At 43.5% G+C, this 24,837-nt stretch overlaps 1 protein-coding gene across 7 annotated transcripts in view; it reads left to right on the forward strand.

Annotated features, from left to right (window-relative positions):
• The first annotated feature begins 269 nt into the window (after positions 1 to 269).
• Positions 270 to 24,837, forward strand: part of cacna1fb (calcium channel, voltage-dependent, L type, alpha 1F subunit) — a 59,830-nt gene continuing 35,262 nt past the window's right edge. For all 7 annotated transcript variants that reach the window (XM_034296022.1, XM_034296027.1, XM_034296023.1 and 4 more), the window contains exons 1-6: positions 270 to 600; positions 7,725 to 8,070; positions 9,220 to 9,325; positions 19,505 to 19,644; positions 21,939 to 22,093; positions 23,593 to 23,745. In XM_034296022.1, the coding sequence (XP_034151913.1) occupies positions 570 to 600; positions 7,725 to 8,070; positions 9,220 to 9,325; positions 19,505 to 19,644; positions 21,939 to 22,093; positions 23,593 to 23,745 (931 nt within the window). In that variant the 5' untranslated portion in view covers positions 270 to 569. The remainder of the gene's footprint in view (positions 601 to 7,724; positions 8,071 to 9,219; positions 9,326 to 19,504; positions 19,645 to 21,938; positions 22,094 to 23,592; positions 23,746 to 24,837) is intronic.

A 24,837-nucleotide genomic window follows, 5' to 3' on the forward strand; every position in this document is an offset into this window, starting at 1 on the left:
TTATTTGTTCTCTACTTGTGCTAATCATATTATTAATTAAATATTGATGCGCATAAATAGCATTTTGTTGCCGTGTTAGGCTACAGATCAGCTGACTTCAAAGCCCAGAATTTTTTCTCGTCGTACAATTTAACCTTCTGCCGCTGAGCGCGTCCTTGCCTTTAATAAGTTTCTGGGCTGCCGTCCCCTTTAATCGACTCAATTTTTCTTTAATCCTGAATTGATGGTTTAAATGCGGAGACAGATAGCGACATGAGAGAAACAACGTCCTGAGATTAATTTGAAAAGATTGCAAATATCTTTCTTATTTTTTTAAAGCAATACTAGTCTTTTTGAAATCACTGGATTGTCCTTTTTATACTCCTTTTTATATTCAAATGGTTTTACTGTGAAAATAATTTTGGAATGGAAAGTAATTGAATATTTTAACAAGTTCGTCTGTCTTTTGGATATACAAACATGTAAACTTGGATATATTTTTATTGGGATATAAACTTGAAATATACACTGAAGTAGTGGAACAACTGTCTTAGGATAATGCATTTCTCTGCGATCAGCTGAAGGCGAAAATGCACGACATGTATGAGGACAATCGCAAAAGTAAGAACCTTGTCAACTCACTCTAGCCTATAATAATTTTTTCCTGTAATTTTCATTTGAATTCTGGTTGTTTTTCACTTAGGACTATTTATTTTCTACACAATGTTTGATTCTTTCGAAGCACCTACGTTTAGACTAATGGCTCAATACACAGAAACGCAACTTTTTCTAATTTATTAGTCGACTTCATTTTGGTCAGAATTTGCCGAAAACTGTTCACCTAAAATGACTGTACATATGTCAGTTAGAGGAGTGAAAGGTAGACCGTCTCTGGCATAGTTTGAGCAAAACTATAGACCTACATTTCGTTGCACGTCACCTTTTTGGCAGATGTGGACAGCTGTTTCCCTCACAAACATTTGTGGCCTGTATTTCTCACGTTGACATTGACAGACAACCAAACCGACGGTCATCTGTAGTTCTCAATGCTGTGTTAACAAAGAGCAAATCATTTAACGTTATAATTACAGTAAGATATTTCACAGTGATCACCCCCACCCCCCACAGTTAGCCTATTTTAGAGAAGGTTAAATACCTTTGTAAAATGGGCAATATTATATTCCGTTTTCTTTTTAATTGATTCACGTCCACGCCTGAACTGAATTAGCCTGGTATAAATCTAATGATGACACCAGATACACGACATAATGGACGTCATCAGCCGTCCAGGGGACAAATAGATTTGCAATTGTCTAATGCAATGATAAAGAAGAAGACACGAGGATCCGCCATGTGGAACTGTTTCATTTCCTATTGTAATGTCTGTAATTAATTGAGTGCATCGTCCTTTTCTATCTAGTGGACTACTTTCTTTCACCAGGGCGCATTTAGGGGTCTGTTCAAAACTAGTGCACGATATTGGGAATATAGGGTGCCAAACGATATACTAAACCAGAGTTTACCTGGTTTAGTAACCAACTTATTACCTAACAGGAGAGCAATGAGTGCTTCTCAATCCTGGTGAGTGGCCTAGAGAGGCACCTGATTCAAAGTATGGAAGGGATTGTAGTGCTAGAACGTAAGGAGATCCTTAAGAACAGCATTGCTGCATCAGTATACAGGGCCGTCTCTCATCTTTCTCCGGGCCCTAAGCCGCATTTTCGTTGGGGAGCCCCCACTTCAAGAATATACTACATACTGTGGAAAGTATTCAGGCCCCATCACTCTCGCCTCGTTTTGTTCTGTTATAGTCTTAACTGATCATTTATCAAATTCGTAGCTTTGCCAACCAATATTAACAAATCGAAAATAGGTTTTTAGTCATTTGTGCTAGATATTTGAATGGAAAAAAGAGACATGTCCAGTGTACTAAAGAGTTCAGACCCTTTATTCAACACCTTCAGAGCTTTGAGGATTCCTGGGTACGCCTCAACTAGCTTTGCATACCTGGAATCGGGCAGTGTCCCATTCTGCCTCACAGATCCTCTCAAGCTCTGTTCAGTTGGATTGGATTAGATGATCTGAAGTCTCCCCACAGATGTTCCGTTGTGTTGAAGTCTGGGCTCTGGCTGGGCCACTCAAGGATATTCCCAGACCTATACCAAAGCCAGTGTAGCGTTGTCTTGACTTTGGTCTCAGGAGACCAGATCGTATTGTTCCTCATGCCCTCACGGTCCTACAGATGGTAGGTTGTGTCTTTCTTCTGGTTACTTTTCCATTAAGGCTTGGTTGGTGGAGTGCTGCAGAGATGGTTGTCCTTCTAGCAGGTTGTCCCATCTCGGAAGAAGCTCTGCTGGAGTGGCCATTGGGATCGTTGTCATGGCAATGGCAAAGATGGAACCCACTTTTCTCCGGGGAACATATTCTAAAACCTTCGCCAGCCTTTCTCGGAGGTCTATGTAGAGTTCCTTGAGCTTCGCAGACTGTTATATATATATCTCACAAAAGTGAGTACATCCCTCACATTTTTGCAAATATTTGATTATATCTTTTCATGTACTGAAGAAATTATACTTTGCTACAAGTGGTGAGTGTGCAGCTTGTATAACAGTGTAAATTTGCTGTCCCCTCAAAATAACTAAACACACAGCCATTACTGTCTAAAACACTGGCAACAAAAGTGAGTACACCCCTAAGTGAAAATTTCCAAATTGGGCCCAAAGTGTCAATATTTTGTGTGGCCACCATTATTTTCCAGAAATCTGCGACATGGGGTTCTCCCGGGCTTCATAGGTTGCCACTGGAGCCCTCACGGAGCTGCTGGATGTTAGAGACCTTGCGCTCCTCCACCTTCCGTTTGAGGATGCCCCAAAGATTGGCCAGTCCATCACCTTTACCCTCAGCTTCTTTAGCAAGGTAGTGGTTGTCTTGGAGGTGTGTTTGGGGTCGTTATCATGTTGGAATACTGCCCTGCGGCCCAGTCTCCGAAGGGAGGGGATCATGCGTTGCGTCAGTATGTCACAGTACATGTTGGCATTCATGTAGCTCCCCAGTGCCGGCAGCACTCATGCAGCCCCAGACCATGACACTCCCACCACCATGCTTGACTGTAAGCAAGACACACTTGTCTTTGTAGTTCTCACCTGGTTGCATCCACACATGCTTGAGATCATCTGAACCAAATAAGTTTACCTTGGTCTCATCAGACCACAGGACATAGTTCCAGTAATCCATGTCCTTAGTCTGCTTTTCTTCAGCAAACTGTTTGCAGGCTTTCTTGTGCATCATCTTTAGAGGAGGCTTCCTTCTGGGACGACAGCCATGCTGACCAATTTGATGCAGTGTGCGGCGTATGGTCTGAGCACTGACAGGCTGACCCCCCACCCCTTCGACCTCTTCAGCAATGCTGGCAGAACTCATACGTCTATTTCCCAAAAACCTCTGGATATGACGCTGAGCATGTGCACTCAACTTCTTTGGTCGACCATGGCAAGGCCTGTTCTGAGTGCAACCTGTCCAGTTAAACCGCTGTATGGTCTTGGCCACCATGCTGCAGCTCAGTTTCAGGGTATTTTCAATCTTCTTACAGCCTAGGCTTTTTCAGATCCTCAGAGAGTTCTTTGCCATGAGGGGCCATGTTGAACTTCCAGTGACCAGTATGAGGGTGTGTGAGAGCGATAACACCAAATGTAACACACCTGCTGCTCATTCAGACCTGAGACCTTGTAACACTAACGAGTCACATGACACCGGGGAGGGAAAATGGCTAATTTGGCCCAATTTTGACATTTTCACTTAGGGGTGTACTCACTTTTGTTGCCAGCGGTTTAGACATTAATGGCTGTGTGTTGAGTTCTTTTGAGGGGACAGTATATTTACACTTATACAAGCTGTAATCTCGCTACTTTACATTGTAGCCACGTCTAATTTCTTCAGTGTTGTCACATGAAAAGATATAATCAAATATATGCAAAAATGTCAGGGGTGTACTCACTTTTGTGAGATACTGTATATATATATATATATATATATATATATATATATATATATATATATATATATATTAACCAAGCCATGAAGTTCAAGGAACTCTCTGTAAATATAAAAAAACCCTGTATTATACCCAAATGCTTTCGCTCAGAATCTAACTGAATTCCTGTCTTCATAGTTTGAATCTATGCATTCATAGCTGACATCTTTTCGAATGTGTGCTGTCGTATGGTTGTTCTGTTGTTCCAAAAGCACACATGTTACACTAGAAACATGCCCCGAAGGAAAACAGGGAGTACCGCAACGGATCCCACTGTGCCAAGTGAGCGCCGATCAAAAGGTGATGGAACGAGCACACGGAACACCCAATCAGCAATCCGGACCGCTTCCTCCATAAACGCTGTCAGTGGCTGACAAGACATGCAGCTCATTTCCATTTAAAGGGCCGCCTGTCATCGCTGAACTGGGAACTTAATTGCTCCCACTTATTGAACATTTTACTTTTGTGTCTCCTGCTGTTACCAGCTCAGTGTGATGCTCCTTGAGAGGCTTTCCTGACCACGGTGATATCGTTGTCTGATAGGATTGCCTAAATCTTAATGCAGCCCCGGGACCACGGATAAAAATAGTACTAGAATAAGCTATTTGAATGTGATTCTCTCTCGTATTCGTACACTTTCATTACGACACTTTCTTTGTCAGCTGGCTTTGGGTGTGTCAGTTAGCATTTACAGTGTGTGTGTCAGTTAGCATTATATGTGTCATTAGTGTTTGTGTTAGTTAATAGTGTTTATGCCAGTTAACTGTGTGTGTGAGTGCGTGTATGTGGATGTCAGTGTGTTTTACTTAGCAGTATCAGTAGTGTGTCAAATCAAATCAAATTTTATTTATTTTAACAAGTCACACAATATGTATTGTGATGTACGTTGCATATAGTGTGAAAATAATATTAATAAAACAATTATTAAAATGTAAAAACAGTGTTTGACTCACCACTGCATATAATGAATAATTCTCAATAAAAAAGGATAATATGTTAGCAGTGTGTGTGTGTGTGTGTGTGTGTCAGTATTGCGAGTATCAGTTTTGTATTATTTAGCAGTTGTGTCAGTTGACAGTGTCTGTAGCAGTTTGCTTCAGTTAGCTGTGTGTGTAAGTTAGCAGTATATGTCAGTTGTCAGTGTGTGTCAGATCTTTATTTTTGTCAGTGACTAGCCTGTGTCAGTTAACAGTGTCTTTGTCAGTGATTAGCCTGTGTCAGTTAACAGTGTCTTTGTCAGTGAGTAGCCTGTATCAGTTAACAGTGTCTTTGTCAGTCAGTAGCCTGTGTCAGTTAACAGTGTCTTTGTCAGTGAGTAGCCTGTGTCAATTAACAGTGTCTTTGTCAGTGAGTAGCCTGTGTCAATTAACAGTGTCTTTGTCAGTGATTAGCCTGTGTCAGTTAACAGTGTCTTTGTCAGTGAGTAGCCTGTGTCAGTTAACAGTGTCTTTGTCAGTGATTAGCCTGTGTCAGTTAACAGTGTCTTTGTCAGTGAGTAGCCTGTGTCAGTTAACAGTGTCTTTGTCAGTGAGTAGCCTGTGTCAGTTAACAGTGTCTTTGTCAGTGATTAGCCTGTGTCAGTTAACAGTGTCTTTGTCAGTGAGTAGCCTGTGTCAGTTAACAGTGTCTTTGTCAGTGAGTAGCCTGTGTCAGTTAATAGTGTCTTTGTCAGTTAGCAGTGTTTCTGTGTCAGTAAGTAGTGTGTCTGTCAGCAGTGTATGTCAGTTGGCCGTTTGTATCAGTAGTGTGTGTATTAGCAGTATTGCATCCTCAGGTACTAACACATAAACCACGGCCCACAATTCTCCCTGCCTTCTCAGTCAGTGCTCCTCTCGGCTCCAGAGAAATAGGTCACAGCTGTTCTCTACAATACGCCGGTTTTCTCCAGCAGAATACATCACCATTCTAACCCTGCTGATGGCCCGGCTGCCTTACCGGGAACCAAATACAACACACTACTGACACTACTGACTACTGGCAACACACTGCTGACACTACTGACTACAGACAACACTACTGACTTTACTGAATGCTGACAACACACTACTGACACTACTGACTACTGACAACACTACTGACTTTACTGAATGCTGACAACACACTACTGACACTACTGACTGCTGACAACACACTGCTGACACTACTGACTACAGACAACACTACTGACTTTACTGAATGCTGACAACACACTACTGACGCTACTGACTACGGACAACACTACTGACTTAACTGAATGCTGACAACACACTACTGACACTACTGAATACTGACAACACACTACAGAGACTACTGACATACTACTGACTACTGACAGCACACTGCTGGCACTACTGACTACTGACAGCACACTGCTGGCACTACTGACTACTGACAACACACTATTGACTACAGACAACAGACTACTGACAACACACTACTGACACTACTGACTACTGACAATACACTACTGACACTGCTTACTAATACACACTGTCTAGATTACACATCATTCTTCAGAGAGTGTATGTGAAGCAATCCCCTCTGAGTTCTTAGGTTCTCAAGGGTCTACATGTAGCTGCGAGCTGAGTGTGTCCTTAGTTGGTTTAGGTTCTGGGGAAAACATGAGACTGTCTTGGTTTCAGCTTTTGAAAACGACTGTACTGACACTAATTTATTACAATACTACTGGATTTTTCATCAAGTTACTCAGTTTTCTACTGGGGTGATGTGATCAAGACATCAAATCTGAAGTTGCAGTTGTGAAAGGTGTTGACGTCATAAGGTTGGGATCTGGGTTGAGGTTAGGGTTCAGATCAAATCTCACAGTAGCAATGTGATGAGAGTTGGGATCTGGGTTGAGGTTAGGGTTCAGATCAAATCTCACAGTAGCATTGTGATGAGAGTTGGGATCTGGGTTGAGGTTAGGGTTTAGATCAAATCTCACTGTGGCAATGTGATGAGAGTTGGGATCTGGGTTGAGGTTAGGGTTTAGATCAAATCTCACAGTAGCAATGTGATGAGAGTTGGGATCTGGGTTGAGGTTAGGGTTTAGATCAAATCTCACTGTGGCAATGTGATGAGAGTTGGGATCTGGGTTGAGGTTGGGGTTCAGATCAAATCTCACAGTAGCAATGTGATGAGAGTTGGGATCTGAGTTGAGGTTGGGGTTCAGATCAAATCTCACAGTAGCATTGTGATGAGAGTTGGGATCTGGGTTGAGGTTAGGGTTTAGATCAAATCTCACTGTGGCAATGTGATGAGAGTTGGGATCTGGGTTGAGGTTGGGGTTCAGATCAAATCTCACAGTAGCAATGTGATGAGAGTTGGGATCTGGGTTGAGGTTAGGGTTCAGATCAAATCTCACAGTAGCAATGTGATGAGAGTTGGGATCTGGGTTTAGGTTAGGGTTCAGATCAAATCTCACAGTAGCAATGTGATGAGAGTTGGGATCTGAGTTGAGGTTGGGGTTCAGATCAAATCTCACAGTAGCAATGTGATGAGAGTTGGGATCTGGGTTGAGGTTAGGGTTCAGATCAAATCTCACAGTAGCAGTGTGATCAGGAAGTCTTTTCAGTGGATTTAGAACATTACACTGTTAACTCTTTACATTTAGTACAATCATTCCATTGATTTAATGACGTTTTACTTAGACAAACGTCATACTCTTGTTACTAACTGAAGGACATGTCTGGTCCTACCCCTCTCTTTTCTCTCCCTCCACTCTCCCATTCTCCAGGCAACGGCCGAAATGGATACATTAACACTGACGAAGGAGAGGAGGGTGGAGGAGAGGAAGAGGAGGAGGAAGAGGAGGGAGGAAGAGAGGGGGATGAGGGAGGGGAGAAGAAAGGAGACATGGCGTGGACGGAGGATGGGGTGGACGACAACGGAGGTCTGCGGATGAAGAGAACAGACACCCTCCACTCTACGACCAGCTCCACAGGGACCCAGAGGAAGAAGAGCCATCACCCTAAGAAAGTGGTGCAGGGCTCAGACAAGGTGCAGAGAGCGCCCAGGGCCCTGTACTGCCTGAAACTCAACAACCCCATACGCCGGGCCGCGCTCTCCATTGTGGAGTGGAAGTATCCTTTCCTATAAACGTTTCATACAATTTATTTTACCCTTATCTCAGCAGCGAGGTGTGACCGAGGACACATTCTCATTTACAGCAGTGACACCGGAGCATTTGGGGTTAGCTGCCTTTCTCAGCGACAGGACAGATTGAACACCTCGCCAGCTTGGGGATTCAATTCTGCAACGTTTTGGTTACCGGTCAGATGATCTAACCACCTGCTGCTCCCAAAGTGACTCACGCATGCATGCTTTTGTAGGTGTAGGTTGTTCTGGGAATCGAACCCACAGACTTTGGGTTCTGCTCACAGAAGACAGTTGCCCAATGAGCCTGGTTGTTAACTGGCTTGGGGGAGAAAGTGAGAGGGGAGACAGAGATAGCGTGCTAGAGGAGGAGTAGAGTGGTACAGAGAGATGGTGTGATGGAGAGAGTTGGAGAGAGAGAGAGAGATGGACAGAGAGGTAGTAGGAGAGCTGAGTGATGAGAAGAAGTAAACAGAGAGTGGGGAAGAGATACCAGGGAATGGTGTATTGGGGCAGACTTCTGGAGTAACTATTGAAAGAGATAGAAAAAGGGGTTTAATTGGTCTTTAATAGGAGTAGGAAAGTAGTTAACTGCAATGTATTATTTAATTACAATTGATTTTAGTATGGAGGGTGGTCACATTGTTAGTAGTATTATTATTAGTAGTAGTAGTAGTATAATAATTATTATTGGTTGTAGTAGTAGTTGTAGTAGTAGTAGTAATAGTATGATTATCATTATTGATAGTAGTAGTAGTTGTATAATTATTATTATTGGTAGTATTCGCGAAAGTAATAGTAACTGTAATAGTTGTAAAAGTAGTATGGGCAGTATCTCTTGTAGTAATAGTAGCTAAAGTTGTAGTAGTAGTAGTAGTAGTAGTAGTAGTAGTGATGGTAGTAGTGGTAGTAGTAGTAGTAATAGTGGTGGTAGTAGTAGGGGTAGTAATTGTAGTGGTAGTAGTCATGGTGGTGATAGTGGCAGTGAGGGTGGTAGTAGTTGTAGTAGTAGCTGTAGTAGTTTTAGAAGTAGTATTCAGCTCTACCAGTAGTAGCTGAAGTACTAGTTGAAAATACTAGTGATTGTCTGCGTTTTGTTGTTGTTGGTTATTGGATCCTTGACCTGTCTTCTCCAGACCTTTTGACATCTTCATCCTGATGGCCATCTTTGCTAACTGCATAGCCCTGGGGGTCTCCAAGCCTTTTCCTGAGGAAGACTCAAACTCAACCAACCATGATCTGGTGAGTACAACACCAGCACAACTGAAAATGTCTGTCTCAACTGGGTTAAATATATTATCAGTTTATCTTAACTGGATTTAAGATATTACCTATTTATCTCAACTGGGTTAAAGATAGGATCTATTTATCTCAACTGGGTTAAAGATAGGATCTACTTATTTCAACTGGGTTAAAGATATGACCTATTTATCTCAACTGGGTGTAAGATATGACCTATTTATCTCAACTGGGTGTAAGATAGGATCTATTTATCTCAACTGGGTTAAAGATAGGATCTATTTATCTCAGTTGGGTTAAAAATAGGATCTATTTATCTCAACTCGGTTAAAGATATGATCTATTTATGCCAACTGGGTTAAAGATAGGATCTACTTATTTCAACTGGGTTAAAGATATTATCTGTTTTTCTCAACTGGGTTAAAGATAGGATATATTTATCTCAACTGGGTTAAAGATAGGATCTATTTTTCTCAACAGGTTTAAAGATGGGATCTATTTATCTCAACTGGGTTAAAGATAGGATCTACTTATTTCAACTGGGTTAAAGATATGACCTATTTATCTCAACTGGGTTAAAGATAGGATCTATTCATCTCAACTGGGTTAAAGATAGGATCTATTTATCTCAGTTGGGTTAAAAATAGGATCTATTTATCTCAACTGGGTTAAAGATAGGATCTATTTATCTCAACTGGGTTAAAGAAAGTATCTATTTATCTCAAATGGCTTAAATAGATAATCTATCTCAGTTGGGTTAAAGATAGGATCTATTTTTCTCAACAGGGTTGAAGAAAGGATCTATTTTTCTCAACTGGGTTAAAGAAAGAATCTGTTTCAGTTGGGTTGAAGAAAGGATCTATGTATCTCTGCTTAGTAATGATCAGAATCTTTCTGATCATTTCTGGTAGGAAATCTTGAATTCTTAAACCACAATTTAGAAATCCCTGGAATTTTGGAGATATATCAACCCTTTTAGCTTTCTTGTCATATTGTTTATAGCAACAACATTGGAAGATATATTGAGACAGCTAGTAACTAGATCAATGCTGATGATACCAGTCTCTACTCAGATCAATGCTGATGATACCAGTCTCTACTCAGATCAATGCTGATGATACCAGTCTCTACTCAGATCAATGCTGATGATACCAGTCTCTACTCAGATCAATGCTGATGATACCAGTCTCTACTCAGATCAATGCTGATGATACCAGTCTCTACTCAGATCAATGCTGATGATACCAGTCTCTACTCAGATCAATGCTGATGATACCAGTCTCTACTCAGATCAATGCTGATGATACCAGTCTCTACTCAGTAACAGGAGTGTGAGTCTGGCTTTTAAAAAAACTCAGACTGCTTCAGCAAAATCAGTACAATTTGAAGCTGGTTCTAAAAATGGAATTAATGGTATTCTCAAATGCGAAACGGCTTGTTAACAAAGTCATTGATATCTTGATTGACCATTCCATAGGGCAAATCTAAAGGTACCAGTATCTTGGTTGGATGACAAGCTGACCTTTACTAATCATTCTGTGAAGCTGCTAAAGTAGCTTAAGATGAAAATAGGTTTTTATTATCGACACAAGGCTTGTTTTTCTCGGGAGGATAGAAAAGAGCTGGAATAGTGAACACTCTTGTCTGTCTTAGATTACAGTGATGTAATTTATATTCAGGCCTCAAACACTATGCTAAAGGCATTTGATTCCTCTACTATCTTGGTTGAAACCGGTCTGATTTGGAGAAAAAATATTTGATCTCATCAGACTATCATGTACAAATAAAGATTAAAAAATCTAAACATCTGCTGTGACCAACTACATTGCTGACAATTTTGGAAATGTTACCGGTACTTATAAAGTGATCAGGGTGGCTAGTTGTATTACACATTCAGCCAATTAATGTGCAAATCAGTCATTCAGCCAGGCAGTCATTCAGCCAGGCAGTCAGTCAGTCAGGGTGGATCGGTGGATGATGGATGGGCAGATACATGGCTACATTACCTGTATGTTACATTATGTTTGCTTTACAATACCTGTTACTTACATAACCTGTGGAATACAGTACCTGCACGCTACATTACCTGTGGAATACAGTACCTGCATGCTACATGTCTATGGAATACAGTACCTGCACACTAAATTACCTGTGGAATACAGTACCTGCACGCTACATTACCTGTGGAATACCGTATCTGCACGCCACATTACCTGTGGAATACAGTACCTGCATGCTACATGTCTATGGAATACAGTACCTGCACACTACATTACCTGTGGAATACAGTACCTGCACGCTACATTACCTGTGGAATACCGTATCTGCACGCCACATTACCTGTGCCAAAGGATCTTCCCTTTACCACGGCTGTGATGACATAAGTAGTAGGCCATGTGGTGATTGGCTCCAGGGAGCTGGTGATGGAGGGGGAGGAGGCCCTGACTGACACGGCAGGGACGAGGGGGAGGAGGCCCTGACTGACATGGCAGGGACGAGGGGGAGGAGGCCCTGACTGACATGGCAGGGAAGAGGGGGAGGAGAACATAGCTACTGCCGTAACGATACATTTTCTAATCCACAGTTTATGAGAGATGGTTCACCTCATCACTTTGATGGGTTGCTAGCATGTGAACTAATGTCCAATAGAAAGTACACTCACCACCAACTTGATTAGGTACAGCCAGGGCCGTCACCATACCTCTTGATTAGGTACAGCCAGGGCCGTCACCATACCTCTTGATTAGGTACAGCCAGGGCTGTCACCATACCTGGCTTTGTTCAGGGTTTGGGTCTGGTTTTGGTCAGAATTTTGGTCTGGGTTTTGGTCTGGATTTGGTCAGGATTTTGGGTTAGGTTTTTGTCTGGGTTTTGGTCTGGTTTTGGTCAGGGTTTGGGTAAGGATTTGGGTAAGGTTTTTGGTCAGAGTTTGGGTCTAGTTTAGGTTAGGATTTGGGTCTGCTTTTGATCAGGGTTTGGGTCAGGGTTTTGGTCAGGGTCTGTGTCGGGTTTTGGTATTATTTGTTGCTTTTCTATCTGCACGAACAGGTCTGTCTGTTCTCTCTTGATCGCCTGTGTTTTCACCCACAGAACTGATGCGTGCTGGAGTTTTCTTCTTATGGCTCCAGTATGTAGTGAACGAAAATTATCTCATTGCTACTGGACAGCTGTTACTGTATGTTCTTATAATGAATGTATAAATTTCATACAGATTTCAACAATGTTCCCCCCACTCTGACAAGGGTCACCAAAAAGCAGACATAATCTGGTTATCAGGACAAAAAGAGAGGAATGTGGAGACTGAAAATTCCTGGCTTTCCCTTCATGTTGACCCCTCTCATGTTTCTTTTTACTCCTGCATGTTAGGTTATCTTATTTACAAACTTATTCTTCGCTGTAATATAATCCACTCCTTCCCAGTTTTAATTTAGCACTGCCTAGATGCAATATGGCAGAACGGCCCCAGCTGGGGCTTAGATCAGAGCAACAATATGTGACACAGAACAGAAAGATGGAAAATGTTTCCCAAATTTGCTCTCTACTGGGCTCCAGGCATTCCCTTTCTACGCGTCTGTGTGGTTGTTTCGTCAGAAGTCACAAACATATTATTTAAACGCAGTCAAAACAACATGAACCGCAAAACAAGGAGGGGGTGAGTGTGCGTAAGAGAAGCGAAGCCAAGCGTTGTCCTTTTCTGGGTATCATTCATTGGCCTAATGGCCGACTGTGTCCTGGCGGGGATTCAGCGTGAAGGCAGAAGCGTGTGCATTCGGTGACATAGCAGGACACTACCATGTCACCCGGAGGATTAGAACCGCTCTGAGTGCTTCGTTCAAATTTGATCCAATAAAAAGATTCTAATAAATCTGTTCAACAGCCCACTTCTCTACTCGCTGTGCTAACATGGTATTTCTTCAGCGCTGGCACAACTATGGAGTTACTGTGTTACTGTGATGTTGAAGGGGTCAGGCCTTTGACTCTGACAGACAGGCAGACAGACACAGACAAATAGAATGACGGGGAAGGAGACAGGCACAGGCAGACAGACAGATAGAATGACAGACAAACAGACAGACAAACAGATAGATAGAATGACAGAAAAACAGACAGTCAGACAGATAGAATGACAGACAAACAGACAGACAGATAGATAGAATGGCAGAAAAACAGACAGACAGATAGATAGAATGACAGACAAACAGACAGACAGACAGTCAGACAGACAGGATCAGATCAGCACCTAGATTAAATTACAGAGCTTAAAGACTCAACAACAAACAACACACTACATCACACTAATTAGGATGCCTGTCCAAGGCATGTCACGGTCCATCCGAGTAGAGTTTACCTTAATGTGAGGGGGATTTTGAGGGCAAGTAAACCCAAAGGAAGCTACCCAAAGTAGAATAGTTTCAAATATGTTTTGAGGTTATATACAAATATACAAACCATTAAAAAAAAAATGTGTTAGCTTTATTTTTAGAGAGAAGTGAAGTTGAGACTCGGGTCTCTTTTACAGCTAAGATCTGGATTACTGTTTTAATAAAAACATAAATGGAAATGTTGTACACACACACACACGTTACAAAAACAGTAATGATTTAAATGTTTGATAAGATAGTAAGTATGTTTATTCCAGTACATCCTTACCCATCAAATAATGTCTGGCCCTATCAGAAGTCAGGGATACCCAGCCAAATGCATAAAACACAATGATGTGTGGGAAAGGTAACTGCAGTGGCTTGCACAATTTAATTTATGTGCTGAGAAGACACATTTTAATATTTAGCTTCTTTACAAGCTCAGCAGTCTGTGTTTAAAATGACAGATTATCATCTACCCAAAATCCCAAAGTATTTGTTGGAGGGAAAACTATGACAATCATCCAGGGTGATGATGTTGAGATCATCCACATTTTGATTCTGGGAAGAGAACAGCATGGAAATTCATTTCCAATGGGAATGTTGTCATAGTTGGAAATCTGACTGCAGGTGTGTTAACGATTGATGAAGAGTTGAGGACAGTTGGAAATCTGACTGCAGGTGTGTTAACGATTGATGAAGAGTTGAGGTAGCAGCCTACCGTACAGAGTCATCAGCAGCATACAGTACTAAGTCATCAATATAAAAATGAAAATGACAGTTTCTCTTAGGCATATAAATATTATTTAAATCCAGAATGAACAACAAATATCCCACAGGGGAACCCAGGACAACTCCATTGTGGGTTACAAGGAAATTAGATTTAACCTGGTTTGTTATGGTCAGTTAGGACATTCTGAAGACGTGTGCCCCATAAGGGACATGTCTTCATCAAAAATGGATTGATCAACTGAATGTGTGGAGTTTCCCCCTGGTTGTAGTCACGGGCGAAAGTTGCCAGAATCTGTTGGTGATAAAGAAAGGGAGAGTTGAAAAGAAGAAGTGGAAACTGACATGTTGAGATAGAGAGAGGGGGGCAAAGGCTTGAGAGGGCAGGAGAAATACTGAAAATTGTACTTTTTCAGAAGGTCTGATCACAAATATTTCAAATATATTTCAAATATATATTACATTCATCAGCATAATAACAAACCCTCTCCATGCAAAGCATCCAGTCCCTAACAGTTCCTGCTGCTAACACCCCTCTCGCTGGAGGAGAGCAATTTTCTTGCAATTGTCAACATTTTGCACAGAGCTGGGCAAAGTGTTTTTTCAGGTTTAAACTTCACTGTTTCTACTGCAAGTCACGGTGATACCAGGGGTCAAATCCCGACTAAATTTAAAAAGATACGGATCCAGGCTGCGTTCTGCCAGTTGAGTGTAGGGGCTCTGGGTCCTGATAAGCAGCTTACGCTCTATCTCTCCTCCCCCTCATCCCCTTTCTGCCTCTCCATCCCAGCCACCTCTCCATCTCTCTATCCCTGCCCCCTCACTCCCTCCCTCCCCCTCACTCTCACCCTCCCCCTCACTCTCTCCCTCCCCCTCACTCTCTCCCTCCCCCTCACTCCCTCCCTCCCCCTCTTCTCACAGTGGAGCGTGTTCACTAGTATAAACACATCAGAGATTTCAGTCAGTGGTTGACAATATAAGCTACCAAAGGCACATGCCTGTGATACAGTTACAGGTGATGTTTTACTTACCCAGAACAACAAAGTCACAAGACATACAATAGTCTATCAAAATGGTTCAGTGCATTTCATTTTTCTTTTTACAATTATTTTTTTCGGGAGTGATATGCTTCATTTTACGAGATTGAGGAGAGAGTTTTTGGGTGAAAGAACAGTGGGACAGATTTAAACTGTTGTTGCAGCAGGACATGTGCACTAGAGGCAGTGGGCTGGATTTAAACCCATGTGGCAACAGTACATGTGCACTAGAGGCAGTGGGCTGGATTTAAACCCATGTGGCAACAGTACATGTGCACTAGAGGCAGTGGGCTGGATTTAAACCCATGTGGCAGGAGTACATGTGCACTAGAGGCAGTGGGCTGGATTTAAACCCATGTGGCAGGAGTACATGTGCACTAGAGGCAGTGGGCTGGATTTAAACCCATGTGGCAGGAGTACATGTGCAGTGGAGGCAGTGGGTTGGATTTAAACCCATGTTGCAGCAGTACATGTGCAGTGGAGGCAGTGGGCCGGATTTAAACCCATGTGGCAACAGTACATGTGCACTAGAGGCAGTGGGCCGGATTTAAACCCATGTGGCAACAGTACATGTGCACTAGAGGCAGTGGGCTGGATTTAAACCCATGTGGCAACAGTACATGTGCACTAGAGGCAGTGGGCTGGATTTAAACCCATGTGGCAACAGTACATGTGCACTGGAGGCAGTGGGTTGGATTTAAACCCATGTTGCAGCAGGACATGTGCACTGGAGGCAGTGGGCCGGATTTAAACCCATGTTGCAGCAAGACATGTGCTCTGGAGGCAGTGGCATCTGGACACCCCTAGTCCACTGGGTCTTTCATTTGTTCAATTTGTGTCGGTACAACACATGACGTAGTTCTACACCTCAAATAGCCACTGAGGGTGGGATTGGAGGTGGGACTGAGAATGGGGCTTGGACTGGGGATGGGGTTTGGGGTGCAGCTGTTCTAAAAGCCAGTTTTTTATTGCCATCTCCTGTATTATTAAATGGTATGACAAAACACCAGGCAGGTTTACGGTAATTATTACAGTAATACGTACCAGACAGGCTGTCACGGTCGAGTGGCTGGACACGAGGCACAGAGCTGTAAAACCTCCTTTTATTTGGGGCGACTCAAAACAACAAATAAAAGGAGAGGCACAACCGCGAACTAAGGCACAGAGCACAAACAATGATCCACAAAACCAAAGGACAGAAAGGACAGGGTCTCCAATCAGAGGCAACACGGGGCAGCTACCTCTAATTGGGGACAATCAAAAGAGGAGCACAGAGATGCCTAGAGGCACCCTTGCCAGGCCCTGACACAGGCACAATTATTACAGTAATACTTACCAGGCAGGCATAATTAATACAGTAATACTTACCAGGTAGGCATAATTATTACAGTAATACTTACCAGGTGGGCATAATTATTACAGTAACACTTACCAGGTGGGCATAATTATTACAGTAAACGTGCCAGACAGTCATAAACATTAGAGTGTAAAACTTACATAGCAGGCATTACTATTACAGTAATATGTACAAGGCAGTTACAGTTACAATGCTGAATGTAATTAGTGTGAGATACAGTGGGTTCCTTATGTAACGCAGAGTGATGTTATTGTGCTACAGCCTGGTATATAATAAATGTCTGTGTCAGTGTTAGGATACAGACATCTGTCCACATGAATATCTACAGTTTATACTTGGATTTTACCCTGTGTTTCCTGTTGTCATTGTACATTTTTACTGTCATTTTGAAGATTATATTTTGTATTAACCTTTTCTTTCTCATTTTTCTTTTTTTATCAAACAGTCAAACGCATTTTATAAAGCCCCTTTTTACATCAGCAGTTGTCACAAAGTGCTTTTACGGACACCCGGCCCGAAACCCCAAAGAGCAACAACGACAGGGTTGTTGCACAATGGCTCGGGAAAACTCCCTAGAGTTGAAATTTAGGAAGAAATCACAGAGGAACCAGACTCTGAGGGGGGGCCAGTCCTGTTCTGGCTGTGCCTGGTGAAGATTATTAGAGTGCGTAAACTTTTTGGCCACATCTGGTGTTTTTGCAATGACAAGCAGGTTAATTATATGCATGCGGGCTGCGTTCAGTCTTTAAACAGAATTCAAGTCAGCTGCATAACCAGGTGGACAAGGACAGGGACAATCAGGGACAATCAGGGACAATCGGGTGGGGTGAGGGCAGTGGTAGCAGGAATCATCAGGCAGCAACTTGATCTGCAACATAACCTGGAGGACCTTGGACAGGGACAGCCATGGGTCCTTTGGACCAGGTAGTCCCAGGACATGGTCCAAGGCCACGTCCTCCTAAGGTTTAAACAGGATGCCAGGAAAGTTAGAGAAAGCATTGCTTGGATTCAAAAGGACACATTCCAGAGACACTGAGGTCCTATCCAAAGGAACAGGTTTTACATCAAATTGTGTCCATAACGTGTCTTATTCCAACAAATTTGGTCTGGTTGGACACTTTGCCTGGGCCAGCTGAGGGACCTTTTAGATCAGGGGTGGGCAATATCTTTCACTGGGGGGCCACACTGAAAATGCCAGAGAGCATCGTGGGCCAGATTACTTTTTTAACCAACATGCCTAAAAAACACACAACATAGCTAACTCTGTTAACTTGCATATTATATTTATGCATATTTATTTTCCATGCAACACCGTTTTCATAATTGAACTTAATTGACTTTAACAATGTTTTTCTTTAGTTTTTTTGTTAACAACTGCTATTATGGCAGGCGCAGGGCTTAAAAATCCCTTTTTAGTGTTATTACTCAACTGAAATGTTGCAACACATATTTGCCTTAATACTTAACATTCAACTCAACAGAGTAAGCTACATTACATAAGGTATAGTGTATAACAGTTATATAGGTATAATAGTTATTAGGGCAGACATAAGTCTATGAAATCACTTCTCAAGATTTTCACTCAAATCAAATGCTCGTATAATATGAACAGGAGAACCTCGTATGGGCGTAGACAAGTGAGGTGAAGTCAGGAGTCATTTCTGTTGAAGCAGTGTGCGGTACTGTTGAAGCAATGTGCGGTACTGTTGAAGAAGTGTGCGGTTCTGTTGAAGCAATGTGCGGTTCTGTTGAAGAATTGTGCGGTTCTGTTGAAGCAATGTGCGGTTCTGTTGAAGAATTGTGCGGTACTGCTGCAAGATGTTCATCAGTGAGGCTGCATCTGCGCTTGGACTCGTTGAATTGTAGCATCGGGTGACGGTTTTTGTATTTCGCTGCATGCTTGCTCAGGAAGTGCCTCTGCAAATTGTACTCTTTAAAAACTGTAACGTTAGCGTAACATATTAAGCAAGTTGCTTTATCTACGACATCTGCAAATAAATATTTTCCTGTCAATAGTTTTCTTTTTTATCTTGCCCAGGTCTGTTTTAGATGGTACTTGTGGGAGGCACTCTGATGAGGGTTGGTACTGAATGTGTTTGGATCGCCCAGTCAGTCTTGATATTTATGACTGGTTTATATTATCACTGAGAACAATGAAACACTTCCACCAAGCATTTTGCTGTTATTCATTCCTGAATGTTGATTGTCTGACAGCCGTGGTATGAGACTATATACCAAAGGTATGACATAGCATTACTTTTTACTGCTCCAATTATGTTAGCAGGCAGTTTATAAGCACAATAAGGCATCTGTAGGGGTTTGTGATATATGGCCAATATACCACGGCTAAGCGCTGCATCCAGGACAAGTCTTAGCTGTGGTGTTTTGGCCAGATACCTTGTATGTCTAAACAGTTACACCACGGGTGTTTGTGTTGTGACAAAGAAAAGCACTTAGTCATGTCGTCCTGACCATGCAATAACGTCTTTACTAAAATATCTGCTAATACTGTTGCCCAAACATTTCATATAAAAATAACCTTCCCGGGTTGACTGTACATATTGCTATTGTTATTTTCTATTGTTATTTTCACTATATATTTACATATATACATACATATATACATACATACACTATATCATTTTGGCATCTGTGACAACCACACTGTGTGATGCTTTTTATTTTATTCTTTCCTCAGGAAAAGGTGGAGTATGTGTTTCTAATCATCTTCACCATCGAGACCTTCATGAAGATCCTTGCATATGGATTAGTTATGCATCCCAGCTCCTATATACGCAACGGCTGGAACTTACTTGACTTTGTCATTGTCATTGTGGGGTAAATAAACTCTCTCTTCAACTTTATGTCAATGTATCTGCTCCCCTGTCTATTTAGTTGACTGAAAATGTGTAGCGAAATTTTTCTTTTGTTTCAACAAAATAAGTCTTAGTACCTCCTATTGACCTTGGATAGACAGAGAAACAGATCCTGCTGGAAGCCGACACTGAAGCATTCAGTGTCACCCTGAAGCAACCCCATTGCTATCTGTCGATGCATATGAGACAAGTCAATACAACTCCATGTTTTCGCGTTTCTCGACCAACTTCTTGATCGTTACTTGCCAGTGCGATGTGTACTGATGCCCGAGACGAGCGCAACACATTCTACTGTCGCTCCAAAGCTGACGCCACAGATCTGTCCTGTTACTCTCTTCCTGCCACCGAGCTGTTCTGTTACGCTCTTCCTGCCACCAAGCTGTTCTGTTACACTCTTCCTGCCACTGAGCTGTTCTGTTACACACTTCCTGCCACCAAGCTGTTCTGTTACACTCTTCCCTGCCACTGAGCTGTTCTGTTACACTCTTCCTGCCACTGAGCTGTTCTGTTACACTCTTCCTGCCACTGAGCTGTTCTGTTACACTCTTCCTGCCACTGAGCTGTTCTGTTACACTCTTCCCTGCCACTGAGCTGTTCTGTTACACTCTTCCCTGCCACTGAGCTGTTCTGTTACACTCTTCCCTGCCACTGAGCTGTTCTGTTACACTCTTCCCTGCCACTGAGCTGTTCTGTTACACTCTTCCTGCCACTGAGCTGTTCTGTTACACTCTTCCTGCCACTGAGTTGTTCTGTTACACTCTTCCTGCCACCAAGCTGTTCTGGTACACTCTTCCCTGCCACTGAGCTGTTCTGTTACACTCTTCCCTGCCACTGAGCTGTTCTGTTAAACACTTCCTGCCACTGAGTTGTTCTGTTACACTCTTCCCTGCCACTGAGCTGTTCTGTTAAACACTTCCTGCCACTGAGTTGTTCTGTTAAACACTTCCTGCCACCGAGCTGTTCTGTTACACACTTCCTGCCACTGAGCTGTTCTGTTACACTCTTCCTGCCACTGAGCTGTTCTGTTACACACTTCCTGCCACCAAGCTGTTCTGTTACACTCTTCCTGCCACTGAGCTGTTCTGTTACACACTTCCTGCCACCAAGCTGTTCTGTTACACTCTTCCTGCCACTGAGCTGTTCTGTTACACTCTTCCTGCCACTGAGTTGTTCTGTTACTCTCTTCCTGCCACCGAGCTGTCCTGTTACGCACTTCCTGCCACCGAGCTGTTCTGTTACACACTTCCTGCCACCGAGCTGTTCTGTTACACTCTTCCTGCAGACCGACGTCGTAGTTTCTGGTTGTCATCGACACCATCAGTAAAACACAATCAGTAAAACACAATCAGTAAAACCGAGGACATGATGGTTGACTTCAGGAAGCAGAGTAGGGAACAAGCCCTGATCCACGTCAGCATCTCTCCATCTCTCACCCCTTCTCCATCCATCTCTTCACCTCCATCCTCTCCTCCATCTCTTACCCCTTCTCCATCCATCTCTTCACCTCCATCCTCTCCTCCATCTCTTACCCCTTCTCCATCCATCTCTTCAGCTCCATCCTCTCTTCCATCTCTCACCCCTTCTCCATTCATCTCTTCACCTCCATCCTCTCCTCCATCTCTCACCCCTTCTCCATTCATCTCAACCTCTATTCTCTCATCCATCTCTCACCCCTCCTGCCAATATCTCCCCTTTTCCATCCATGTTTCTCCTTCTTATGGATTGTCTGGCTCTAGAATGATATGGCGGTCAATGTCTCTCAGTCCCTCCCTGGTCTCATAATCTGACCCAGACTCCCTTCGATCTCCTCACTCTCTCTCCTCTCTCCTCCCTCTGTCATTCTCTCTGTCTTTCCCTCTCTCCTTTCCTTTCTCTCTCCTCCCTTTTACCCTCTCTGCCTGTCTCTCTCTATCTTCACTATCTCTGTGTGTGTCTCTCTATCTGTCCATGTCTTTCTCTCAGTCTGTCTGGTGTCTCTTGTATCTTCATTTATTCAATCAATGAATCAAATTAATTTTTTAAAGCCTTTTTATATCAGCAGTTACAAAGTGCTTTTACAGACACCTAGTCTGAAACCACAAGGTTGATGCACAGTGACAACAACAACAAAACAATGTGAATGAAATGTGACCTTAATATCGCTGCCCACAGAGCACGCTAGCTGACTCCCAGCCTGCGTGGATGGTAGACATGTCCTCCATTGTCCAGTCATTCATTGGAACGTGTCGGCTTGTGATGTTGTGATGTGTGTTCCAGGCTGTTCAGTGTCATCCTGGAGACGATGACCCATAAGGCCACAGGGGAAGCAGCGACGACTCACCACGTCCCGGGGAAGCCTGGCGGTCTGGACGTCAAAGCCCTCCGAGCATTCAGAGTTCTCCGGCCACTGCGGCTCGTCTCCGGAGTTCCCAGTGAGTTGTGGCTGGCGTGTGTTCTGTACATCCACGGAGGCTTGTTTAGCGGTAGTATAGTCCATGACATTAAAGAGGAGACTGGCACAGGTCTGATTAGTTCTGGTGGTGTGAAGAAAGGATGTGTGTTGCAGCATGTGCTGGGTATTTTGTTTGGATATCTTTTTTGCAGGGTTCAACTCATGATATGTGTTTGGTTCTGTTCTGTTTCACCGGGTTCTAGTTGCATTTGCATGGTTGGTTCTGTTCCGTTCGGAAGGCTTCCTGTTGTATAGCATGGTTTATTGTGTTCTGTTGCGTTCTGGTAATGTCGCATGTTCGGTTCTATTCAGTTGTGTTATTGCTTGTGTTCTCCACGGTTCACTGTCGCGTTCTGGTAACGTTGAGTGGTCGGTTCTGTTGAGTTGAGTTATTGCTTGTGTTCTCCACGGTTCACTGTGGCGTTCTGGTAACGTTGAGTGGTCGGTTCTGTTCAGTTGTGTTATTGCTTGTGTTCTTCACGGTTCACTGTGGCGTTCTGGTAACGTTGAGTGGTCGGTTCTGTTCAGTTGTGTTATTGCTTGTGTTCTCCATGGTTCACTGTGGCGTTCTGGTAACGTTGAATGGTCGGTTCTGTTCAGTTGTGTTATTGCTTGTGTTCTCCACTGTTCACTGCTAACCAAAGCCCTCCAGAGTCTCCTGCACAGGGACTTGACTCACTTTGACTCTCAAGGCCACTATGCTACATGAACATGTCTGAGGGCTCTAGTCCCAACACACGCATGCACACATGCAGAAAGACATGCAAACTTACACGTCATGACACACATACACACACAGACCAGGCGGTGATGACCCCAGGTTTAAACAAGCTGTGACTTTTTACTTCTTATTGGCAAAGTCAACAGGAATGTTGACTCACAAATGACTTCTTCTGTACCTCTCTGAAGTGTGACATCAGTCCCTGGTTCACAGACTGAGGCTGACATCTTCCGCTCAAAATATTTACTCACCAGTTAAATCGCTACAAGTCGGTATTTTGGATGTCGATTGACATTCGTGTTATTGAAGTGTCTACCGTATTTTTGCAATAACACGTTATTGAGAAACGTGCCGCACAAACGATCAAATTCCTTGTTCTTGTTTTGCAGTTTCAGTGGCACACTCAACCGCACGACAACATGTTAGTTGGCCGTAGTGAGGCTCCCCTATGCTAACATTTATCATTCTGTTCCTCATCATCATTTAAACAGGGAACATGTTTAGTTCCATGACTAATCCCAACTGCGCGATGTGTCTGTGTTTGTGTGGTGTGTGTATTGTCCAGTGTTTGGTGTGTCTGTTGACCAATGTGTGTGTGTGTGTGGAATCTGTATTGACCAATGTGTGTTTGTGTGGTGTGTGTATTGCCCAGCGTGTGTGTGTGGTGTGTATATTGACCAGTTTGTGTGTGTGGTGTTTGTATTGACCAGTGTGTGTGTGTGTGGGGTGTATATTGACCAGTGTGTGTGTGTGTTCAGGTCTGCAGATTGTGTTGAACTCTATCATGAAGGCCATGTTACCTCTCCTTCACATCGCCCTCTTGGTCCTCTTCGTCATCATCATCTACGCCATCATCGGCCTGGAGCTCTTCATCGGACGTATGCACAAGACCTGCTACTACATCGGCACAGGTAGACAACTGACAGAACACACCTGACCCACCAGACCCACCTGACACACCTGACACACCAGACCCACTTGACACACCAGACCCACCTGAAACACCTGACAGACCAGACACACCTGACACACCTGACACACCAGACCCACCTGACACACCTGACATACCTGACACACCTGACACACCTGACACACCTGACCCACCTGACACACCTGACATACCTGACACACCAGACCCACCTGACACACCTGACCCACCTGACACACCTGACACACCTGACAGACCAGACACACCTGACACACTTGACACACCTGACACACTTGACACACCTGACACACCTGACACACCTGACCCACCTGACACACCAGACCCACCTGACACACCTGACACACCAGACCCACTTGACCCACCAGACCCACCTGAAACACCTGACACACCAGACCCACCTGACACACCTGACAGACCAGACACACCTGACACACCTGACACACCAGACCCACCTGACACACCTGACATACCTGACACACCAGACCCACCTGACACACCTGACCCACCTGACACACCAGACCCACCTGACAGACCAGACACACCTGACACACTTGACACACCTGACACACCTGACACACCTGACACACCTGACACACCAGACCCACCTGACACACCTGACCCACCTGACCCACCTGACACACCTGACACACCTGACCCACCTGACACACCAGACCCACCTGACACCTGACAGACCAGACACACCTGACACACCAGACCCACCTGACACACCTGACACACCTGACATACCTGACACACCAGACCCACCTGACACACCTGACACACCTGACACACCTGAAACACCTGACACACCTGACACACCTGACACACCTGACACACCAGACCCACCTGACACACCTGACACACCTGACACACCAGACCCACCTGACACACCTGACCCACCTGACACACCTGTCACACCTGACCCAATGCATCTCCCCTGGAGAGGAACAGGACATTCAAAGACCTCTGTAAGCATTGGGACAGTTTATCTTATCTTTTATCTTTTGGCTTAAACAATTTGAAATCAAACTTTTACAATGAGGTTAATGTTATG

The sequence above is a fragment of the Esox lucius genome, chromosome 12, assembly GCF_011004845.1.
Source record: "Esox lucius isolate fEsoLuc1 chromosome 12, fEsoLuc1.pri, whole genome shotgun sequence".
In the NCBI taxonomy this organism is placed as follows: domain Eukaryota; kingdom Metazoa; phylum Chordata; class Actinopteri; order Esociformes; family Esocidae; genus Esox; species Esox lucius.